The sequence below is a fragment of the Pristiophorus japonicus genome, chromosome 7 (assembly GCF_044704955.1).
Source record: "Pristiophorus japonicus isolate sPriJap1 chromosome 7, sPriJap1.hap1, whole genome shotgun sequence".
NCBI lineage: Eukaryota > Metazoa > Chordata > Chondrichthyes > Pristiophoridae > Pristiophorus > Pristiophorus japonicus.
Window position 1 is genome coordinate 26,502,784 of NC_091983.1, and position 20,589 is coordinate 26,523,372.

The following is a 20,589-nucleotide window of genomic DNA, read 5'->3' on the forward strand; positions in this document are numbered from 1 at the left end:
CAACATTGTGTTAAAGAAATGCTTAAACTGACAGGTACAGACAGCTAAAATAATACTCCAGTTGCATTACTGGATTAAAAAGCGAAGACCAACTTATCTTTCTATTCAGTAAAACAATCTTTCCTGCGGCAGCACAGCGGATGTGCAGAATTGATTCAATTGAACCCGTTGTTGCAATCTTATGCTGTGTGTGGGGACTATTTTAAGAGTTGGTTTGCGATGGTTTATTTTCTGCCTACAGCACTACTCAAACCATTTCTGGTCCATCAATAATACTCTTAACCTGTCAGATCCTCAAATTATTCCTGACAACGGATGAGCTGAACTCAGAGACAGAAAGACTGGTTTGAGAGTGGAGTGCGTGGAAACATCGATCTGCTCCTCACAGATGTGAGTTCAATTTCCCCACTTCACCGTGTTCCAGATCTTTAGGCATGCTGTTCGCTCGATCATAGGATCCTTCTGTGCTGTCATTTCTATCACACCTGTACAGACCCTGGCTCAACAATCGGAGCTCTGCACTCTAATCCCACTTCATAGAATCATCGGAATTTACAGCACAGAAGGAGGCCATTCGGCCCATCGTGTCCATTGGTTTATACTCTTCCTTTTCAAATAGTTATCCAATTTCCTTTTAACTGACCCACATATGCCAATCCATGAAATTCGGAAAAGCTGATTGACTGTTTCAAAATAGCTGACATAGCCCGTCGAAAGCTAGCAATTCAAAAGATGTCATTCGGCTAATACACGTACAGCCCTGCTGAAGAAAGAAAGAAAAACTTGGATTTATATAGCACCTTTCACGACCGCCGGACGTCTCAAAGCGCTTTACAGCCAATGAAGTACTTTTGGAGTGTAGTCACTGTTGTATTGTGGGAAACGCAGCAGCCAATTTTTCACACAAGCTCCCAAGTCAGAGAGCTGTGGAAGCTGGATCATTGAATAAATTTAAGACAGATAGACAGTTTCTTAACCGATAAGAGATTAAGGGGTTATGGGGAGCGGACAGGGAAGTGGACCTGAGTCCATGATCGTATTCAATGGCGGAGCAGGCTTGAGAGGCTGTATGGCCTACTCCTGCTCCTATTTCTTATCTTCTTATTACTCAGCCAGATTGTAATGTGACCGCACCCAGCCAGATTGTAACGGGACAGTACCCAGCCAGATTGTAATGGGTCTGTACCCAGCCAGATTGTAATGGGACAGTACCCAGCCAGATTGTAATGGGACAGTACCCAGCCAGATTGTAATGGGACATACCCAGCCAGATTGTAATGGGACAGTACCCAGCCAGATTGTAATGGGACAGCACCCAGCCAGATTGTAATGGGACAGCACCCAGCCAGATTGTAATGGGACAGCACCCAGCCAGATTGTAATTGAAGTGACGACATTTCTATGTGTGAAACAGACTTTTTAAAACCAGACTTTTTCTCTTCTTAGTTCAACTTTGTGGGAAAATTGCTCGGACCACGCGGAAACTCACTCAAGAGGTTACAAGAGGAAACGGGTGCAAAAATGTCGATCTTGGGCAAAGGATCAATGAGAGACAAAGCCAAGGTAAGGACAACTAGGATAGTAACTAATAGTGATGGATGTTTGTAAAATTGAGTGTCAGTTTCCAAAATACACCGATTTTCTATCATTTTAAGGTTTTCTTTGGTTCAATTAGGAGCACGCAGGAAAAACTATTGTATTATCCAGGGGAAATATTCTATATTGTGTAACATAGCCAAGTTTACTGACGATACAAAGATGGGAGGAAAAGCAATGTGTGAGGAGGACACAAAAAATCTGCAAAAGGACATAGACAGGCTAAGTGAGTGGGCAAAAATCTGGCAGATGAAATATAATGTTGGAAAGTGTACTTTGGCAGAAAAAAATCAAAGAGCAAGTTATTATTTAAATGGGGAAAGATTGCAAAGTGCTGCAGTACAGTAGGACCTGGGAGTACTTGTGCATGAAACACAAAAGGTTAGAATGCAGGTACAGCAAGTGATCAGGAAAGCCAATGGAATCTTGGCCTTTATTGCAAAGGAGATGGAGTATAAAAGCAGGGAAGTCTTGCTGCAGTTGTACAGGGTATTGGTGAGGCCACACCTAGAATACTGCTTCCAGTTTTGGTTTCCATATTTAAGAAAGGATATACTTGCTTTGGAGGCAGTTCAGAGAAGGTTCAATAGGTTGATTCCGGAGATGAGGAGGTTGACTAATGAGGAAAGGTTGAGTAGGTTGAGCCTCTACTCATTGAAATTCAGAAGAATGAGAGATGATCTTATCAAAACGTATAAGATTATGAGGGGGCTTGACAAGGTGGATGCAGAGAGGATGTTTCCACTGATGGGGGAGACTAGAACTAGAAGACATAATCTTAGAATAAGCCCATTTAAAACAGAGATGAGGAGAAATTTCTTCTCTGAGCGTTGTAAATCAGTGGAATTCACTGCCTCAGAGAGCTGTGGAAGCTGGGACATTGAATAAATTTAAAACAGAAATAGACATTTTCTTAAACGATAGGGGAATAAGGTGTTACGGGGAGCGGGCAGGGAAGTGGACCCGAGTTCATGATCGGATCAGCCATGATCGTATTAAATGGCGGAGCAGGCTTGAGGGGCCGTATGGCCTACTCCTGCTCCTATTTCTTATGTTCTTATGTTAATAGAAGTTTTATTCTGATAACCTCACTACTCTGAAATTGAGTAGCTAGAAAGTCAAAAATGACTCGGATACCAAAGTAGTGCCGTCACACATTTATTTAATGCCGTTTAAGAACATTTTCTAAAGTGACTCGGTTTGGTTTAATAATCGAAATTCAACAGTGTCATTTATCATGATTCTGTACCACTGGAATGTGTCTGTATGACGTCAGAAATTAGGTTCTGGTTAAAACTAAGCATTTATTTCACAGCAGAGTATAAGAAGTGACTCAGCAACCTAGTGTTCCCAGTGAGAAGTGCCTTTGGCACCGACTGCAGCTCAGGAACTCACGGGCTGTGATCTCCCGAGCTAAGCTCCCTCTGAACACTGCTCCCTGCTGGGAGCTCCGAATCATGGACACATCCTTCTAACCTTTTTCCATGGATCCCATTTGACACTGTGCTAATATTGTGGAACAATTCTGAGAAACAAAAATACTTTCACAAAGTTTATAATGTTCGTGAATGGTTAGAATTTCATACAGAGTAATGTGCAACAGGGGAGTAAGTTAAAAGCTGTATGTAATCGCATGACATTGCCAGAGAAAACAAGCTTTATTCTAATGGTTTAACATGCCACCCTATCTGTGTCACCCGTGGATCAGTAGTGAGTCAGAAGGCTGTGGGTGTAAGGTATTTCCTTCATGGATTCTTAGTGATTAAGGATTCATAGCAGCTCATTGCTATTAAGAACTAGTTGGTTTATTAACAAAGGTTTAACAAACACACTACACATTACCAGTTCATCCACTAGGCTCACAACTCCATAACTCATCGTGGATGACCTGGACTCAACTGACTGGGGTTTTATTGAGTCTTGTGAACATCACGTGACTGGCTAAGCCACTCACAATGCAACAGCTCTACAAGCCTGTGAGCATACTCACAGGCGCCTACATTACAGTGGGTTCAAGTCCCACTCCAGAGACTTGCGCACGTAATTTAGGCTAATACTCCCAGTGTGAGTGCTGTACTGTCGGAGATGCTGCCTTTTGGGTGAGACGCCAAACCTACGAAAGACGGGAGCCTGCTTAAACAGGCAAAGTGGTGTGAAATAAGAACCTAAGAAATAGGAGCAGGAGCAATGTTTCCCCTAATCTTGTTTTGTACTGAGCGGGCCACAAACTCCTTTGAGCGTGACCTTTTCTTCTGTGAGCAAATTTTAAAACACAACAACAACTTCAGCACCCACTTAAAAGCAGAGATACAGTACTGCCATATTTCTACCCCACCGGCTCAATCATGACACAATCAAACAAGGTTCTATACAAGTTGAACATAACTCCTCTGCTTTTGAATTCTATTCCTCTAGAAATGAACACCAGTGCTTTTATGGCTTTTTTTAAACCGGTGTTGCTACTTCTAATGATTTGTGAATCTGTACCCCTCGACCCCTTTGCAACTCTACTCCATTTAGACTCGTATTTCCCAAGGAGTAGGTAGCTTCCTTCTTCCTCCCCCGCAAAATGCACCACCTGACACAAATCTATTATTGAAAACCCGCTGTCATTTATGTGCCCATTCAGCAAGTTTGTTTCTAGTAGATTTAATTAAAAGCTTTTAGTTTGCCATATACAAACTCTATTTAATAAAAAATGACTCACTAGAAATGACTGGGATATAAAAGAATTATATAACAATGCATTAACACTTCATAAACGTCACTCAGTTACACGGTTATGCTTTGTATTTTTCCCCTTTTTTGGTTCTCTTCCTAAATGTCTTGATATTTTTTAAATACTATGTAATTCCTACACACCCTCCCCCACCTCAGCAGCATGGTTGTACGTTTGTATAAAGCTACTCACTTCAGTTAATCGTTCAAAATCAAATAAAGAAATTTCAATTTTAAAATATTTTAAGTATTTCAGATCCTCTTTAAAAGCATTTGGACTTTAAGACCTGGTTAAAACTTGTTTAAATGAGGGGAAAATTGATTTTTGTTTCTGTTTCTTCCAAAATCGTATTCGAAACTTAGGGGGAAAAAACTGTTTTAAAACACTCATTTTTTGTGCAACATTCATTAAAAATGTTTAAATTCTTTCAAGTCTCGTTGTAGCTTTGATAGAAGTTGTTAAACATACAAAAAAATAAACTAATTTCAGACGGAGCTCAAATAAGGTGGTGAATAAAAGTGGTAAAACTTCCTAAGAGGGTGGTGAGATTATCTACCCCTAGAGTTGAGATCAGTTTTAAAGAAGTTGTTTCCTCGTTACCTGTTGCCGTTCCCTTCGTCTCTCACAGACTCTGGTACAAACAGGGAAATTGAGGAGCAGCCCCTTTAAATGATGGAACAGGGGCTGCAACCTCTCACACTCCATAAAAACATGGAACACGGACTCCTCCAGACTGCAGAAATTGCAGGTGGCCTGGGAGCCCGTGAACCGGCTTAAAAATTTATTGCACGGGACTGCTCCGTGCACCACCCTCCAGGCCAAGTCCCCGATAAATAGTGGGAGGACTCCCGCGTAGAGTGCACTCCATCGGGGACCCCCACCTCCTCCGGACGGCAAAATGTTGCGCCATGGCGTGTCTGGACGGCAGACGAGGATGGCAAGGTTGAGAGTGTGCAGGAGCAGCCCGTACAGGAAACCCCTCTGCGCAGAACTGAAAGGCACGGAGGGGACCACCTTCAGCACAACTCTTCGGGAAGCAAAATAAACATTAAATCGTCCCCCCCGATCTGGGGGACACTCCAAACACTTTTCACGCGCCCTTTTTTTGTTTTTTTAGTTTTTTTTTAGGGCAGTAAAACCACAGATATATCACACAAGTTCCCCTATAAAAAGGGGAGGGGGACACAAAGTCCCTCCGGCGCCCACCTCTCGTGGAAGCCCGCGAGCGTACCGGTGGACACTGCGTGCTCCATCTTCAAGGGCACCCTGGCGCGGATGTATGCACGGACCACCTTCAGCACAACTCTTTTTAGGAGACAAATAAACAGTAAATCAAGTGCCCCCCGATCTGGGGGACACTTCAAACATTTTTCCAGGCCCATTTTTTTTTAAAGTTTTTTTTTGCATTTTTTTGTAGTTTTTTTTGTGTTTTTTTTTTTCTGGGCACGAAAACCATATTTTACAAGTGCCCCCTATAAAAAGGGAGGGGGACACTAAAACCCAGCAATTAAAACAAATTAAACTTTAAAACATATAAAATCAAATTAAAATTTGGTTGCCGGGAGTAACGATGCACTCCAGTCCCTCCGGCGCCCACCTCTCGCGGAAGGCCGCAAGCGTACCGGTGGACACCGCGTGCTCCATCTCCAAGGATACCTTGGCCCGGATGTATGCACGGAAGAGAGGCAGGCAGTCGGGCTGAATGACCCCCTCGACCGCCCTCTGCCTGGACCGGCTGATGGCACCCTTGGCCGTGCCCAGGAGCAGTCCTACGAGGAGGCCCTCGGACCTACTCGCTCCCCTCCGCACAGGGTGCCCAAAGATCAGGAGTGTGGGACTGAAGTGCAGCCAGTATTTCAGGAGCAGCCCCTTTAAATAGTGGAACAGGGGCTGCAACCTCGTACATTCAATAAAAACATGGAACACGGACTCCTCCAGACCGCAGAAATTGCAGGCGGCCTGGGAGCCCGTGAACCGGCTTAAAAATTTCTTGCACGGGACTGCTCCGTGCACCACCCTCCAGGCCAAGTTCCCGATAAATAGTGGGAGGACTCCCACGTAGAGTGCACTCCATCAGGGACCCCCGCCTCCTCCGGACGGCAAGATGGTACGATATGGCGTGTCCGGACGGCAGACAAGGATGGCAAGATTGAGAGTGTGCAGGAGCAGCCCGTACAGGAAACCCCTCCACGCAGAACTGAAAGGCACGGAGGGGACCACCTTGAGCACAACTCTTTTTGGGGGGGGGGGGCAAAATAAACAGTTAAATCAAGTGCCCCCAGGTCTGGGGGACACTCCAGACACTCACCTTCAGCACACGTCAGAAAAAGCCTGGGCTACCTGCCCGTGATTTTTCAGTAAATGCTGGAGGTGAGAGGGCTTCTCAGCCAGCTGTATCGACTCAAAGAATTGCCTCAATTAATTGAACTCAATTTAAACGCACCAATCCCTGTTTACCCATCACTCCCTGACCTACATTGACTCAATTTTAAATTTTTCATTCTCATGTTCCAATTCCTCAATTACCTCGCCTCGTCCTAGCTCTGTAACTTCCTCCAGTCCGACAACTATTTCGTTGCAAACAAAACAAACATTAATCAAGTGGGGGGCAGGTGAGGGACACTCCAAACAGTTTTCTAGTGCCCTTTTTTTTTTTCCGGGGGCACCTAGAGGCAAATTATACAAGTGCCCCCTGGCTAAAAGTGGGGGGGGGCACTAAAACCAGCAATTAAACAAATTAAACTTTAAACAAAGGTAATCAAATTAAAATTTGGTTGCTAAAGGTGATGATGAACTCCAGTCCCTTCGGCGCCCACCTCTCGCGGAAGGCCGCAAGCGTACCGGTGGACACCGCGTGCTCCATCTCCAGGGACATCCTGGCTCGGATGTAACCGTGGAAGAGAGGCAGGCAGTCAGGCTGAACAACCCCCTCAACACCCGCTGCCTGGACCGGCTGATGGCCCCCTTGGCCGTGCCCAGGAGCAGTCCTACGAGGAGGCTCTCGGACCTACCCGCTCCCCTCCGCACAGGGTGCCCAAAGATCAGGAGTGTGGGACTGAAGTGTAACCAGAATTTGAGGAGCAGCCCCTTCAAATAATGGAATAGGAGCTGCAACCTCACACATTCTGTAAAAACATGGAACACGGACTCCTCCAGACTGCAGAAATTGCAGGCGGCCTGGGAGCCCGTGAACCGACTTAAAAATTTATTGCACGGGACTGCTCCGTGCACCACTCTCCAGGCCAAGTCCTCAGTAAATAGAGGGAGGACTCCCGCGTAGAGTGCACTCCATCGGGGACCACCGCCTCTTCCGGCCTCCAGCCCTACAACTCTCTGCGGCCTCGTGCATCCATCACTCCCTTCAACCCACTATTGGCGGCTGAGCCTACAGCCGTTTAAGCCCCAAAGTTCTGGAATTCCCTCCCTAAACCTCTCCGCCTCTCTCCCTCTCCTCCTTAAAACCTACCGCTTTGACAAAGCTTTTGGTCTCGGGCCCTAATATCTCCAAATGTGGCTCGCTGTCCAATTTGCATCTGATTACGCTCCTGTGAAGCACCTTGGGATGGTTTAACTACGTTAGAGGCACTATATGAGTGCAAGTTGTTGTTGTTGGAGGGAATCTGATGTGTTACATCATTTGGTGATTTTGAGAATGCAAAAATAAGACTAAATAGATAAAAATGAAACTCTGCGGCAGTTTTTTGAGCTTGTATTTTTGAATCTCGCATGCAGCAAATATTTCCTGCTTTGTTGTCTTCCTGCAGTGGTGAAAGGGTTAATTTATAGTGAGTTGGATTTTTGGAAATGATATGTACGGGCTAAAAATTCGAGTCGGCCGGAAACCTGCTGATGCAGCCTGCTAATTAACGTCAGCGTAGCATTGATTTTGTGGTGTAACGCACTCTTTCCAGCGCTAAGCTCAGCAGGAGGCTGAAGGTTGCATCTGTTTCCCGCTTGCAGTGAAGGGGAACGGGGAAGAAAGGAGCGAACCTGTAGGCCATGTACTGAACAGTTCTCGTACCTGCCACAACAATATTACCTGCCACAGGATTATTAACTTTGTTTGTTGATTTTTTAATAGTCCATGAAATGAATGCTTCTGTGTTCTCTGTAACACTAATCTTTTCCCAATGGTTACTCTTGAAAGTGTTTTGAATAAATTAATTATAATTCCTTAAAATGTTAGGCAGTTGAGTCCTGATTTGCAAGGCAGTGACTTTATCAGAAAGATAAAAGAGATGATCAGAGATGATTTTCAAATGTTGCAATGAAGTTCCAGGCAATCTGATGCTCTTTAGGAATTCGCTTTTCTTATTTGCTGCGAATACGTCGAGGGATTTGCAGCTTTGTGCAGGTGTTCAGTTCTTTATCCACAAAGTTCCACCGATTGATTTACTGATCCATAAACACTGTAGGCCTCCCGGAAAGCCGGCAGAAAATGCAATCCCCCCCCCCTCGCCCCCTGCCCCCACAAACACTGATGGGCAAAAAGATGCAAGTATGAAAGAAGAACCTTGGCAAAGGAGGTGTTTGAGGTTCAGCCATCGATTTGAGGTGTTTTCCACTTCTGTTCTTTTTTTGCAATAGGGAACATGAAACAATAGAGAGCCAAAGACTGATTCCTTGCATCTTTCAATCACAGGATGCCAGGCTTGTACTCTTGGTTCTGTTGGGACATAACCAGCTTTCTAACTCCTCTGTTGGCCTTCACTGAGAAATTGATGAAACATCATCGAAAAAGTTTCCTTCCCCTTTTCTCCTCAGCCCAATGCATGTTGCATCACCTTTTCCTTTCCTCTCATACTGTTCCCACTGCTCCACCCCGCCCCAGAAAACTGTTACCAGCATGCCTCTCCTTAAAAGGCCAATCCTCAACCCTTCCTTGGCCTCAGTTACCACCCCATTTCCAGTCTCTCTGCGGTACTCCAATCTGCCACTGACACCTTACTCCCCGTCCACCTCCCTCACGATTTCCCGTTCCAATCCTTGCTGTCTGGTTTTCTGCCCTGCCACAGCACCTGAAACCAATCCTGGTCAAGGTCCCCAAAGGTATCTCTTATGTGACTGGAATCGTGGTGAATATCGCTCGTCTTCCTTGACATGGTCACTTGTGCCATCCTTCTCCATCACTTCTCGCCTGTGGCCCACCTCCGTGGCACCTCCCTCACCTGGTTCCATGACCTGTCCCAGGGTAGGTAACATATCTTCCTCAACGGCTTCCCCTCCGGTGCTTACATAGTCACCTCTATTGTGCCACATAATTGGGTGTCAGCTGTGGCTCAGTGGGTAGCGCTCTCACCTCTGAGTCAGAAGGTTGTGGGTTCAAGTCCCACTCCAGAGACATGAGCACAAAGAAATCTAGGCTGATCCCCCTGTGCAGTATTGAGGAAACGCTGCACTGTCAGTGGTGTCGTCTTTCGTATGAGGTGTTAAATTGAAGCTCCATCTGCTCTCTCAGGTGGAGGTAAAAGATCCCACGACAGTATTTCGAAGCAGAGCATGGGAGTTCTCCCTGGTGTCCCGACCAATACTAAAAAAAACAGATTATCTGGTCATCATCACATTGCTGTTTGTGGGACCTTGCTGTGCGCAAGTTGGCTGCCATGTTTCCTACATTACAACAGTGACTACACTTCAAAAGTACTTCACTGGCTGTGAAGCACTTTGGTACGTCCTGAGGTTGTGTCACTAACAGCACTCCTGAAGTCTGCAACAAACTCGCAACATAAAATGTTTGGTGGGATGGAAGCCATCGGGCGTCATTTTGATTTTGTGCGGTTGTGTAAAATAGGCATCTTTCCCGATTTTCATTTCCCTTGAAGTCAATCGGGACAGATGTAAAAGGGATTGCCGATTCGCTATCGCCCGTTTTACACTATCTCACAAAGTCAAAATGATCCCCTTTGGCTGTAACCGCCACCAATGCTGATAGCAGTGCCACTGCTTCCAGTAAGGTCAACACAAATGCCCTTGGCACCCAGGGTAAAGGAGGCAAATGAACATGGTGGAACAGGCTCGAGGCTGAATAGTTAAAGTACCTCCGCTCCCCTCGGTGTAGGAAGCGAAGTACCACTCAATTGTACTAGAGGTCATAGATACAGGGCCCGAAATTCAGTACCGCTGGAAAGCTGATGCTCCCACCACCATTTTGTGGCCATTAGCGCCGAAATGTTGTTGTGGCTGGGCCTCCCCATATTCAGCTCCAAAAGTGAACAAATGGGTTCCAGCGCTAATGAACCTTTCCAAAGTGCTTTTTCAGCGGTGTGGCTGTCTTAATTTGAGCATTATCACCACTGAGAAATTCAGCATGCGGGTAAGGGTTTCTAATGAGCCAGCTGCCCCCTGGCCTTTTTAAAGGGCAGGGTTTGCAGCAAGGCCCTGCGGGGGAAGGAGTTTGAAAGAAGTTTGGAAGGATGGCTGGTGTAAGAGGTGCATCTGATATGGAGCTGGAGACACTGATGGATGGTGTGGAGGACAGAAGAAGAATACTGTTTCCTGACGTGGGGAGACCTGGCAGACCGCCAGTACATAATGCATGGAGGGAGATTGCAGGGGAGGTGTCAGGCACCTCCGTATATGTGAGGGTGCTGGTCAGTCTGGGGTGGCTATGGGTCGACACCTCCCAGTTCTGGGGCGGCAGGGATCCTCCTCCTCCTCCTGAGCCTCTTCCTCCTCAGGTGGTACTGCTGGCTCGACTTCCAGCGGCTGTCCCCTGATGATGGCCAGGTTGTGCAGCATGCAGCAGACCACGATGATTATGGAGACCTGTTGAGGAGAGTACTGCAAGGTACCACCAGAGCACCGGAACCTCTGCTCAAGGATGCCTGTGCACTGCTCGATGATGCACCTGGTGGCACAATGAGCGTCAGTGTATGCATGCTCTGGCGTTGTCCTGGGGTTCCGCAGTGGAGCGAGCAGCCAAGTGGACAGGGGATATCCTTTGTCCCCAAGCAGGCAACTGCAATCCTGATTCGGGCCGTTGAAGACAGCGGGCACACTGGTCTGGCGCAGAATGAACGAATCATGGCTACTGCCTCCCTTGCCCACTGCCTGTCTGCACGTGCCTTCTCCTGCGTGCCGCCCTGCTTCTGACCCAGGTGTTGCCCTCCCAACTCTCCTCCCATCCTCAGGGTGAACCCTGCCAAGCAGGTCTCTGCAGCCCACAGACCTCCACTAAAGAGACAGACCCGAAAGTTGTACAAGAGTATGTGGAAAAGCTCTGAGCAGCACTCAATGGGTTTAATGGAGCCAAAACAATTAATAAAACTATTTAAAAAGTAAAATATTGCGGATGATGGAATCTGAAATAAAACGCTAAAATTAATAAAACTGTTTCCCTACCAAAGGGCCCCGATCGCGGCAACACTCCAGCGCTGTTGTGTTTGAGCACCGACTCGAATACTTCGTGGGGGCACTGCCTGAAGAAGTCCTATCTTTTTGGAGCTGAAATTCCTTGTCCGCTTTCCAGTGACTCGCACGCTGCAGACCTCAACGCTGGAAACTTACCTTTACAGCGGTTTCACCGCGCCATTTCCGACGGAAGTGAGCACCGCTCAAATCCACCTCCCTCGCCCCGAGCTGAATATGGCTCGGGGAGGGAAAAGTACCCGGGCTGCCCAAACCCTGCGGTAGCCGTCCATTTGGGACGGTGAATTTCGGCCCCGTAAGATCATCACTAATAAATCCAATACGGAATTCAGGAGAAACCTCTTTACCCAGAGAGTGGTGAGAATGTGGAACTCGCTGCCACAGGGAGTGGTTGAGGTGAATAGCATAGATGCATTTAAGGGCAGGCTAGTACATAAGGAAGAAAGGAATAGAAGGTTATGCTGATCGGGTGAGATGATGTATGGTGGGAGGAGACTCCTATGGTGCATAAACACCGACATCGACCAGTTGGGATGAATGGCCTGTTCCTCTGCTGTACACTCGATGTAATTCCTGAGCTATTTTGGGATATTACAGCAGCCTTAAAAAAAAAAGCACAAAAAAGAGTTTCAGAACTATACCTGCGTGAGACACTTTAAAATAAAACGTTATTTTGACCCTAAACAGGTCGGCAGCAGGAAGAGAGGAGCCCATGTGTCAGTTTGCCTCCTCTTTCCTGAAGTCTGCTTTATATAATAAATGGACCAAATCTAAATTTGCTAACCAAAGCAATTCTTTTTACAGCCTGCATTATCCTCCCATCACTTCCAGGTATGCGCAAGTTCCAGCTCGGCTCACTGGAGTGTGAACATGAACCCTGGGCCATTCTTGCCATTTTTAGTGATCCTACATTAGGAAGGACGTCAAGGCTTTGGAGAGAGTGCAGAGGAGATTCACTCGGATGGTACCTGGGATGAGGGACTTCAGTTATGTAGAGAGATGAGAGGAACTGGGCTTGTTCCCCTTGGAGTAATAATTATGCAGGGATTTGATAGCACAACACTGTTTCCACTGGCAGGAGGGTTGGTAACCTGAGAACTCAGATTTAAGCTAATTGGCAAAAGAACCAGAGGGAAGATGAGGACATTTCTTATTTTACGCAACGAGTTGTTATGATGTGGAATGAACCACCTGTAATGATAGTAGAATTCAGATAGCAGATTCAATAATCACTTTCAAAAGGGAATTGGATAAATACATGAAAAGGAAACATTTGCAGGACTATGGGGAAAGAGCAGGGGGAGTGGGACTAATTGGAGAGCTTTTTCAAAGAACCAGCATAGGCACGATGGGCCGAATGGCCTCCATCTGTGCTGTAAGCTTCTATGATTCTACACTGCCAAGTGCCAACCCAGATCAGTGAATTGAACTGGACATCTTATTTGGTCTGTATAGCTTCGCTTTCTACAGCCTTTCGCAAGCGTACCTTCTGAAGTGCCAATATTGACCAATTCTAGTGTCCAATCACTTTGTCTTGGTTAGCTTCCTGGGCTTCGTTGCACACAGCAGTTAATTTATATCATGAAGCAGGCGGCAAGGGAGAAGAGAGAACGTGACATGGGAGCTCCACCACCAACTTGCTGATCTTTCTCTTTTTCATTTTCTTTTCCTTTCCCTCGCTTCTCTTTCCCTTTTTATCTTTATCTGTCTTTCCATCTGACCAGCAAGTCCAAGTTCAGCTGAAGCATGCTGGGAGCGATTGGACCCGGCTCATGGACAGGAGCTAATTATTGGTAAATGTTATAGATTTCCCCCCCTTCCCCCAGATCAGACACCTGAAGATGATGAGTTACTATTGCAACAGATTTCTCCTCTTTTGCTTATTCCGTAAGAATGACAATGCCATCGGATATAAGAGTTTGCAGATGTCCCCTTTTTAAAAGGGCACCGACATCTAACTGTAAATTAAACCATATTTAAAGGAAACTTGTCAAATTAGATTACAATTTTGTTTTGGGCGTCGATGAAGCACTCCAGTCCCTCCAGAGCCCACGGGTTGTGGAAGGCCTCAGGTGGAAAGCGTGCATGGCATGCTCCCTCTCCGGGGACACCCGGGCACGAACATAGACCTCGGCAGAGAGGCAGGCAGTTGGACCGAGCGACCCCCTCGACTGCATGCTAGCTGGCCACGAGGAGGTTCTCCGACTTGCCCGCTCCCCTCCGCACCGGGTGGCCAAAGGTCATGAGCGTGGGACTGAAGTGCAGCCAGATATTGAAGAGCAGCCCCACCTTGGAAACAGATTTCTAAAGCTTCTGACTTTTCCAACAAACCCATAAAGATTACATGTGCAGCGATGGTAAACAGTTTTTGTTTCAAACGCGATTTGTAATGAAGCTTTACTATCTCCCAGAAGAAGCACACGTATCTGACTTTTCAAATTATGGGTTTAATCATCTTCACACCCTTTGTAAGAGTCTTAATATAATTCTCATTAAGGAGGTTGCCCGGACAGAATTAATGATCAGGTTAAGCAGGCAGTAAATCTAACGGTCGGATGATTTGTTTGATTTGATGGTACGAGTTTCCATTATATAGTTACTGTTAGCTGCAGAGTGCTGAATCCCTTAATGACACCAGATCAATGTGGGAATGAGAGAGAGAGAGAGAGAGAGAGACAGAACTCGCAGCTGAGTTAGAGAAAGCTTTATCACAAGGAGAAGTGGAAAAAATGTTACTTGTCAAGCTAACCCACTACTCGAGGTTTATTTTCAGCAGTTGGTTGCATGCTTTTCTGCTCCAGTTACAGTGATTATAATTGGAATTTCAGTGTTTTCCTATTAGGATTTGCTTCCACACATGCTGCACTGTAACTCAGGGAGGGCGATGCAGTCTCCCAGGAGCATTAGTGGTATTACTTGTGGCTCAGTGGGTAGCACTCTCGCCTCTGGGTCAGAAAGATTTTGGTTCAAGTCCTACTCCAGAGACTTGGAAATAAAATCTAGTCTTGACACTGCAGTGCAGTACTGAAGGAGTGTTGCATTATCGAAGATGCTGTATTTTGGTTGACAAACCAAACCGACGCCCTGTCTGCTCTTTAAGGTCGACGTAAAGGATCCCACAGAAAAAGAAGAACAGGGGAGTTCTCATGGTGTCCGGGCCAATATTTATGCCTCAACCAACATCACAACAACAGGTTGCCTGGTCATTTATCTCATTGTTCGTGGGACTTTGCTGAGCGCAAATTGGCTGCCATGTTTTGTACAGAAGAATTCCACAGGTTCACAACAGTGACTACACTTCAGAAGCATTTAATTAATTGTGAAGCATAGAAGCATATGCTGATTGGGTTATCCTGAGGTCGTGAAAGGGGCTATAGAAATGCAAGTTACTTATTGGAATTCATAGAAACATAGAAAATAGGTGCAGGAGTAGGCCATTCGGCCCTTCAAGCCTGCACCACCATTCAATATGATTATGGCTGATCATTCAACTTCAGTACCCCTTTCCTGCTTTCTCTGCATACCCTTTGATCCCTTTAGCCGTAAGGGCCACATCTAACTTCCTTTTGAATATATCTAATGAACTGGCATCAACAACTTTTTGTAGTGGAGAATTCCACAGGTTTCAATCATCTCGGTCCTAAATGGCTTACCCCTTATCCTTAGACACTGACCCCTGGTTATGGACTTCCCCAATATCAGTAACATTCTTCCAACATCTAACCTGTCCAATCCCGTCAGAATTTTATATGTTTCTATGAGTTCCCCTCTCATTCATCTAAATTCCAGTGAATATAAGCCTAGTCGATCCAGTCTTTCTTCATATGTCAGTCCTGCCATCCCGAAATTCAGTCTGGTGAACCTTCGCTGCACTCCCTCAATAGCAAGAATGTCCTTCCACAGATTGGGAGACCAAAACTGCACACAATGCTCAAGGTGTGGCCTCACCAAGGCCCTGTTCAACTGCAGTAAGACCTCCCTGCTCCGACACTCAAATCTTCTCACTATGAAGGCCAACATGCCATTTGCCTTCTTCACCGCCTGCTGTACCTGCATGCCAACTTTCAATGACTGATGTACCACGACACCCAGGTCTCATTGCACCTCCTCATTTCCTAATCTGTCACCACCAGTTTTTGCCACCAAAGTGGATAACCTTACATTTACTGCATCTACTGCATCTACCATGCATTTGCCTACTCTCCTAACCTGTCCAAGTCACCCTGCAGCCTCTTAGCATCCTCCTCACAGCTCACACTGCCACCCAGCTTAGTGTCATCTGCAAACTTGGAGATATTACACTCAATTCTTTCATTCAAATCATTAATGTATATTGTAAATAGCTGGAGGCCCAGCACTGAACCTTGCAGTTCCCCACTAATCACTGCCTGTCATTCTGAAAAGGACCCGTTTATTCCTACTCTTTGCTTCCTGTCTGCCAACCAGTTCTCTATCCATGTCAATGCATTACCCCCAATACCATGTGCTTTAATTTTGCACACTAATCTCTTGTGTGGGACCTTGTCAAAAGCCTTTTGAAAGTCCAAATACACCACATCCACTAGTTCTCCCTTGTCCACTTTACTAGTTACATCCTCAAAAAATTCTAGAAGATTTGTCAAGCATGATTTCCCTTTCATAAATCCATGCTGACTTGGATCGATCCTGTCACTGCTTTCCAAATGCGCTGCTATTACAGCTTTAATAATTGATTCCAACATTTTCCCCACTATCGATGTCAGGCTAACCAGACTATAATTCCCTGTTTTCTCTCTCCCTCCTTTTTTAAAAAGTGGGGTTACATTAGTTACCCTCCAATCCATAGGAACTGATCTAGAGTCCATAGAATGTTGGAAAATGACCACCAATGCATCCACTATTTCTAGGGCCACTTCCTTAAGTACTCTGGGATGCAAACTATCAGGCCCTGGGGATTTATCGGCCTTCAATCCCATTAATTTCCCTAACACAATTTCCTGACTCATAAGGATTTCCTTCAGTTCCTCCTTCTCGCTAGACCCTCGGTCCCCTAATATTTCCGGAAGGTTATTTGTGTCTTCCTTAGTGAAAACAGAACCAATGTATTTGTTCAATTGGTTTGCCATTTCTTTGTTCACCATTATAAATTCTGAAGAATGAGAGATGGTCTTATTGAAACGTATAGGATTATGAGGGGGTTGACAAGGTGGATGCAGAGAGGATGTTTCCACTGATGGGGGAGACTAGAACTAGAGGGCATGATCTTAGAATAAGGTGCCGCCCATTTAAAACAGAGATGAGGAGGAATTTCTTCTCTGAGGGTTGTAAATCTGTGGAATTTGCTGCCTCAGAGAGCTGTGGAAGCTGGGACATTGAATAAATTTAAGACAGAAATCGACAGTTTCTTGAACGATAAAGGGGTAAAGGGTTATGGGAGTGGGTGGGGAAGTGGAGCTGAGTCCATGATCAGATCAGCCATCATCTTATTGAATGGCTCGAGGCCTACTCTTGTTTCGATTTCGTATGTTCTTATGTAAGTTCTTTCTTTATAGTACAGATAAACGACATAAGAAAAAATATAACTTTGGCAGATGAGAGTTTAACAATAATAGGCTGGAAATTTCTCTCCGCACCGTCTGGGGCGGATAATTCAAATTAAATGGAGAATTAGTACCAGAATAGATGGGGCGGAGCATGGATCGAAATTCAGCCTTTTTGTTGTAAAAAGTGATAGGAGCGATGTTGGGGGTGGGAGAGGAGATGAGAATCTGGAGCAGGGCGGAGGGCGGGCGGTGTCATTTAACATCGCGCTGATGCGTAGCAATGTCCCTCCCCTTCAGTTAAAGGGGAGGGCCGCTGTGAGGCCAAGTGAGGCCTCCGTGGAGTCCACTGGGCCACCAGGGAAGGGTTTGGCTGGGCCAGTGGCCTGGCACCCAAGAGTGGTTGCTGGGTTGCATGTTGGCAGCCCTGCTGAAATCTGTGGCTGCCATTGTCGGCCGACTGCAGAGTCTGCCGGCAATTAAAAGAAAATGGCGGCCGCGGCGGTGCGCCCTCCTGTTTAAGGGCGGCCGAACTGCCCAGCCACTGATAGCTTCCCGCCTCGAAAAGCTGTCGGGGGCAATTCCGCTCGCGGGTCGGCAGAGGGGTCGCCGCTGGACGGTAAGGGATCGGCACGCAGCCGACAAGGTGTCGGAGCGCCGGGCGGGGCGGAAAGTCGGGGCGCAGCAAAACTCGTTTTCGCCGACCCCGGCCTAGGGAGCAATTGCAGATGTGTCGCACAATCTGCCTGCCCCCGGTCGGTGATGGCCTTACCACCCTGTTACCGTCTCTTAGAGGAGGTAACGGGCCTTAAAAAAAAGGGACAATTTTTGCACCAATGTGTTGCGTTAATCGGCTTTTTTATTAATTCAATTCTAAGTATAAGATGCCATTTGTCCTCTAACTGATTTGGAACACCATCCTCAATTTTAAGCGTCTTTTCCTTTCTACCTGATTTATTTTATGCTCCCTTTTGTATGCCCTTGGGGTTGAGGAATTTTTTTCTAAACATGGCTCAACCAGCCAACACGAGAACAATGTTGGTGTTCCTGTACAAGGATGAATGTTTCACCTAGCTGTTCCAGTCACCCTTGCCAACAGAGTGGATGTGCTCTTCTTAACAATATCAAAAACTGCAGCAATGCCCTTCCCCCATTCCTCAATTAGAAGGACATGTGAAGAAAGAACTTGCATTTCTGTAGCGCCTTTCACAACCTCAGGATGTCCCAAAGCACTTTACAGCCAACAAAGTACTTTTTTGAAGTGTAGTCACTGTTGTAGCAGAGGGAAACGCGGCAGCCAATTTGTGATTAGCATTGTCCCACAAACAGCAATGTGATAATAGCCAGAAATGTTAGCATCAACCTTTAATACCTTACTAACCTGCCTGATTACCCCCACGAAATAAGGATTTATTCCCAATGCTATGGGAATGTAGATATTTCTCTCGACTTGCTTTAAAGGGTGTCGAAAGGAACGGTTATCCCTCGGAGTTCAAAGGTCAGGGCTGTAGACTACAGCCACTGAATGTGGCCAACACAGAAATAGTACAGGGTCATCAGCATGATTGTAAAAGCACAATAGCATGTCTCATAAATTTATTAGAGTCCTTTGAGGAAGTAACCGTATTAGTGGGTGAATGATATCCAGCAAACAGAATATATTTGTACTTTTCAAAAGACATTGATAAGGTACTGCATCTAAGGCTTTTAAGAAGATAAAGGCTGAGTATTAATGGCAAAGCAGCCAGCTGGATTGGAAATTGGGTTGGTAATAGAAAGCAAGGTGATGATAAATGGATAAAACTCTTTCTGATTAGTAAGTGCTCTTCAGCAATCTGTGATAAGGCGCCTTTGCCATGTACACTGTTCAGAAATGATATGGAGAAAAGTAACTCTAGAAATATTAGATTTACTGAAGACGCCAGACCAAGTGATCAGTTGTGGAGTGCAGGGAAGACTAATAAAGTTTAAAGGGATCTGAACGATTTTAAAACTGATCTGAAGAGTGGCGAAATAAATTGAAGTGGGAAACCTGCTTGGTACAGGAAAGGTTTTAAATGTGTAGATAATGGATGGGTGTTTGGTAACCAGGATGAAAAGGAAAGGGTTTGACTGTGATTATCAACCTGTCAATGAAAGCTAGTAGACTGTTGTTGATGTAACTAATCACACTCTGAGATGAATTTCAGTGATTGGAAAACATGTCACCAATATGTTGATCTTCTGTGACAGTTCAAAGAAAGAAAGAAAGAAAGAACTTGCAATTATATAGCACCTTTCACAACCTCAGGTTATTCCAAAGTGCTTGCAGCCAATGAAGCACTTTTGAATTCTAGTCACTGTTGTAATGTAAGAAACGCGGCAATTAATATTCACACAGCAAGCTCCCGCAAACAGCAATGTGATAATGAGATTAAATATTGGCCAGGACATCAGGGAGAACTCCCCTCCTCTTCTTCGAAATAGTGCCTTGGGATAATTTACGTCCATCTGAGAGAGCAGACAGGGCCTCGGTTTAACATTTATCCTTATATTGTCTCATCTGAAAGAGGACATCTCCGACAGTGAAACACTCTCTCAGTATTGTACTGACGTGTCAGCCTGGCTTCTGTGCTCAGATCTCTGGAGTGAGTCTTGAAACCAGGACCTTCTGACACTTGACACTGAACCATGGCTGACACTAAATTGAAGATCAGCTATGGTTGCTCTTTTGAGTTGTTAATGGCAACATGGGTATGAACAATAAAATGAATTGTATCAAGAACCAGATAACTATCAAAGCATCGTGAATTCTGGAAATCTGTGTATAGAGTACTTCCAAGCAAACACAAATGCTAATTTCCTGCATGTTGTGTCATGTGACTTCAATCAAATGCTACTTGCGTATACAGGGTACATAGATTTGAATCGATGATTGTGGCTCTTGTACGTTTTGAAGTGTAATATTTGTGTGCTCGAGAAACCATCTGTTGGCATCTCCTTGTGAATTCTATAGCACGAACCATGGTTTGCATTTGACTGGATAAGATGCTTCCAATTCCCAACGGGCTAAAAACTGGATGTTTCTTGAGCTGAGCATTTCATTCTGCGTTCTAAGATTGGTTAAGTCAAGACTTCATAAGGTGAGGCTTGATATGTGCATTACATTTCAACAACAGCTTGCAGTTATACAGCACCTTTAACCTAGTAGCTTCACAGGAGCATCATCAAACAAAATTTGACATCGAGCCACATAAGGACATATTAAGGCAGCTTGATCAAAGAGAGACATTTTAAGGAGCATCGTAAAGTAGGAAAGAGAGGGTTAGGGAGGGAATTCCAGAGCCTAGAGCCACAGCAACTGGAGGCATGACTGCCAATGTTTTTTTAATTTGTTCCTGGGATGTG

General features: G+C 45.5%; 1 protein-coding gene across 1 annotated transcript in view; it reads left to right on the forward strand.

The window, feature by feature from the left end:
- The window catches only part of LOC139266573 (KH domain-containing, RNA-binding, signal transduction-associated protein 2-like), a 471,278-nt gene that overhangs the window by 162,823 nt on the left and 287,866 nt on the right, over positions 1–20,589 (forward strand). The window contains exon 4 of the mRNA XM_070884167.1: positions 1,447–1,563. Coding sequence (XP_070740268.1) covers positions 1,447–1,563 — 117 coding nt within the window. The remainder of the gene's footprint in view (positions 1–1,446; positions 1,564–20,589) is intronic.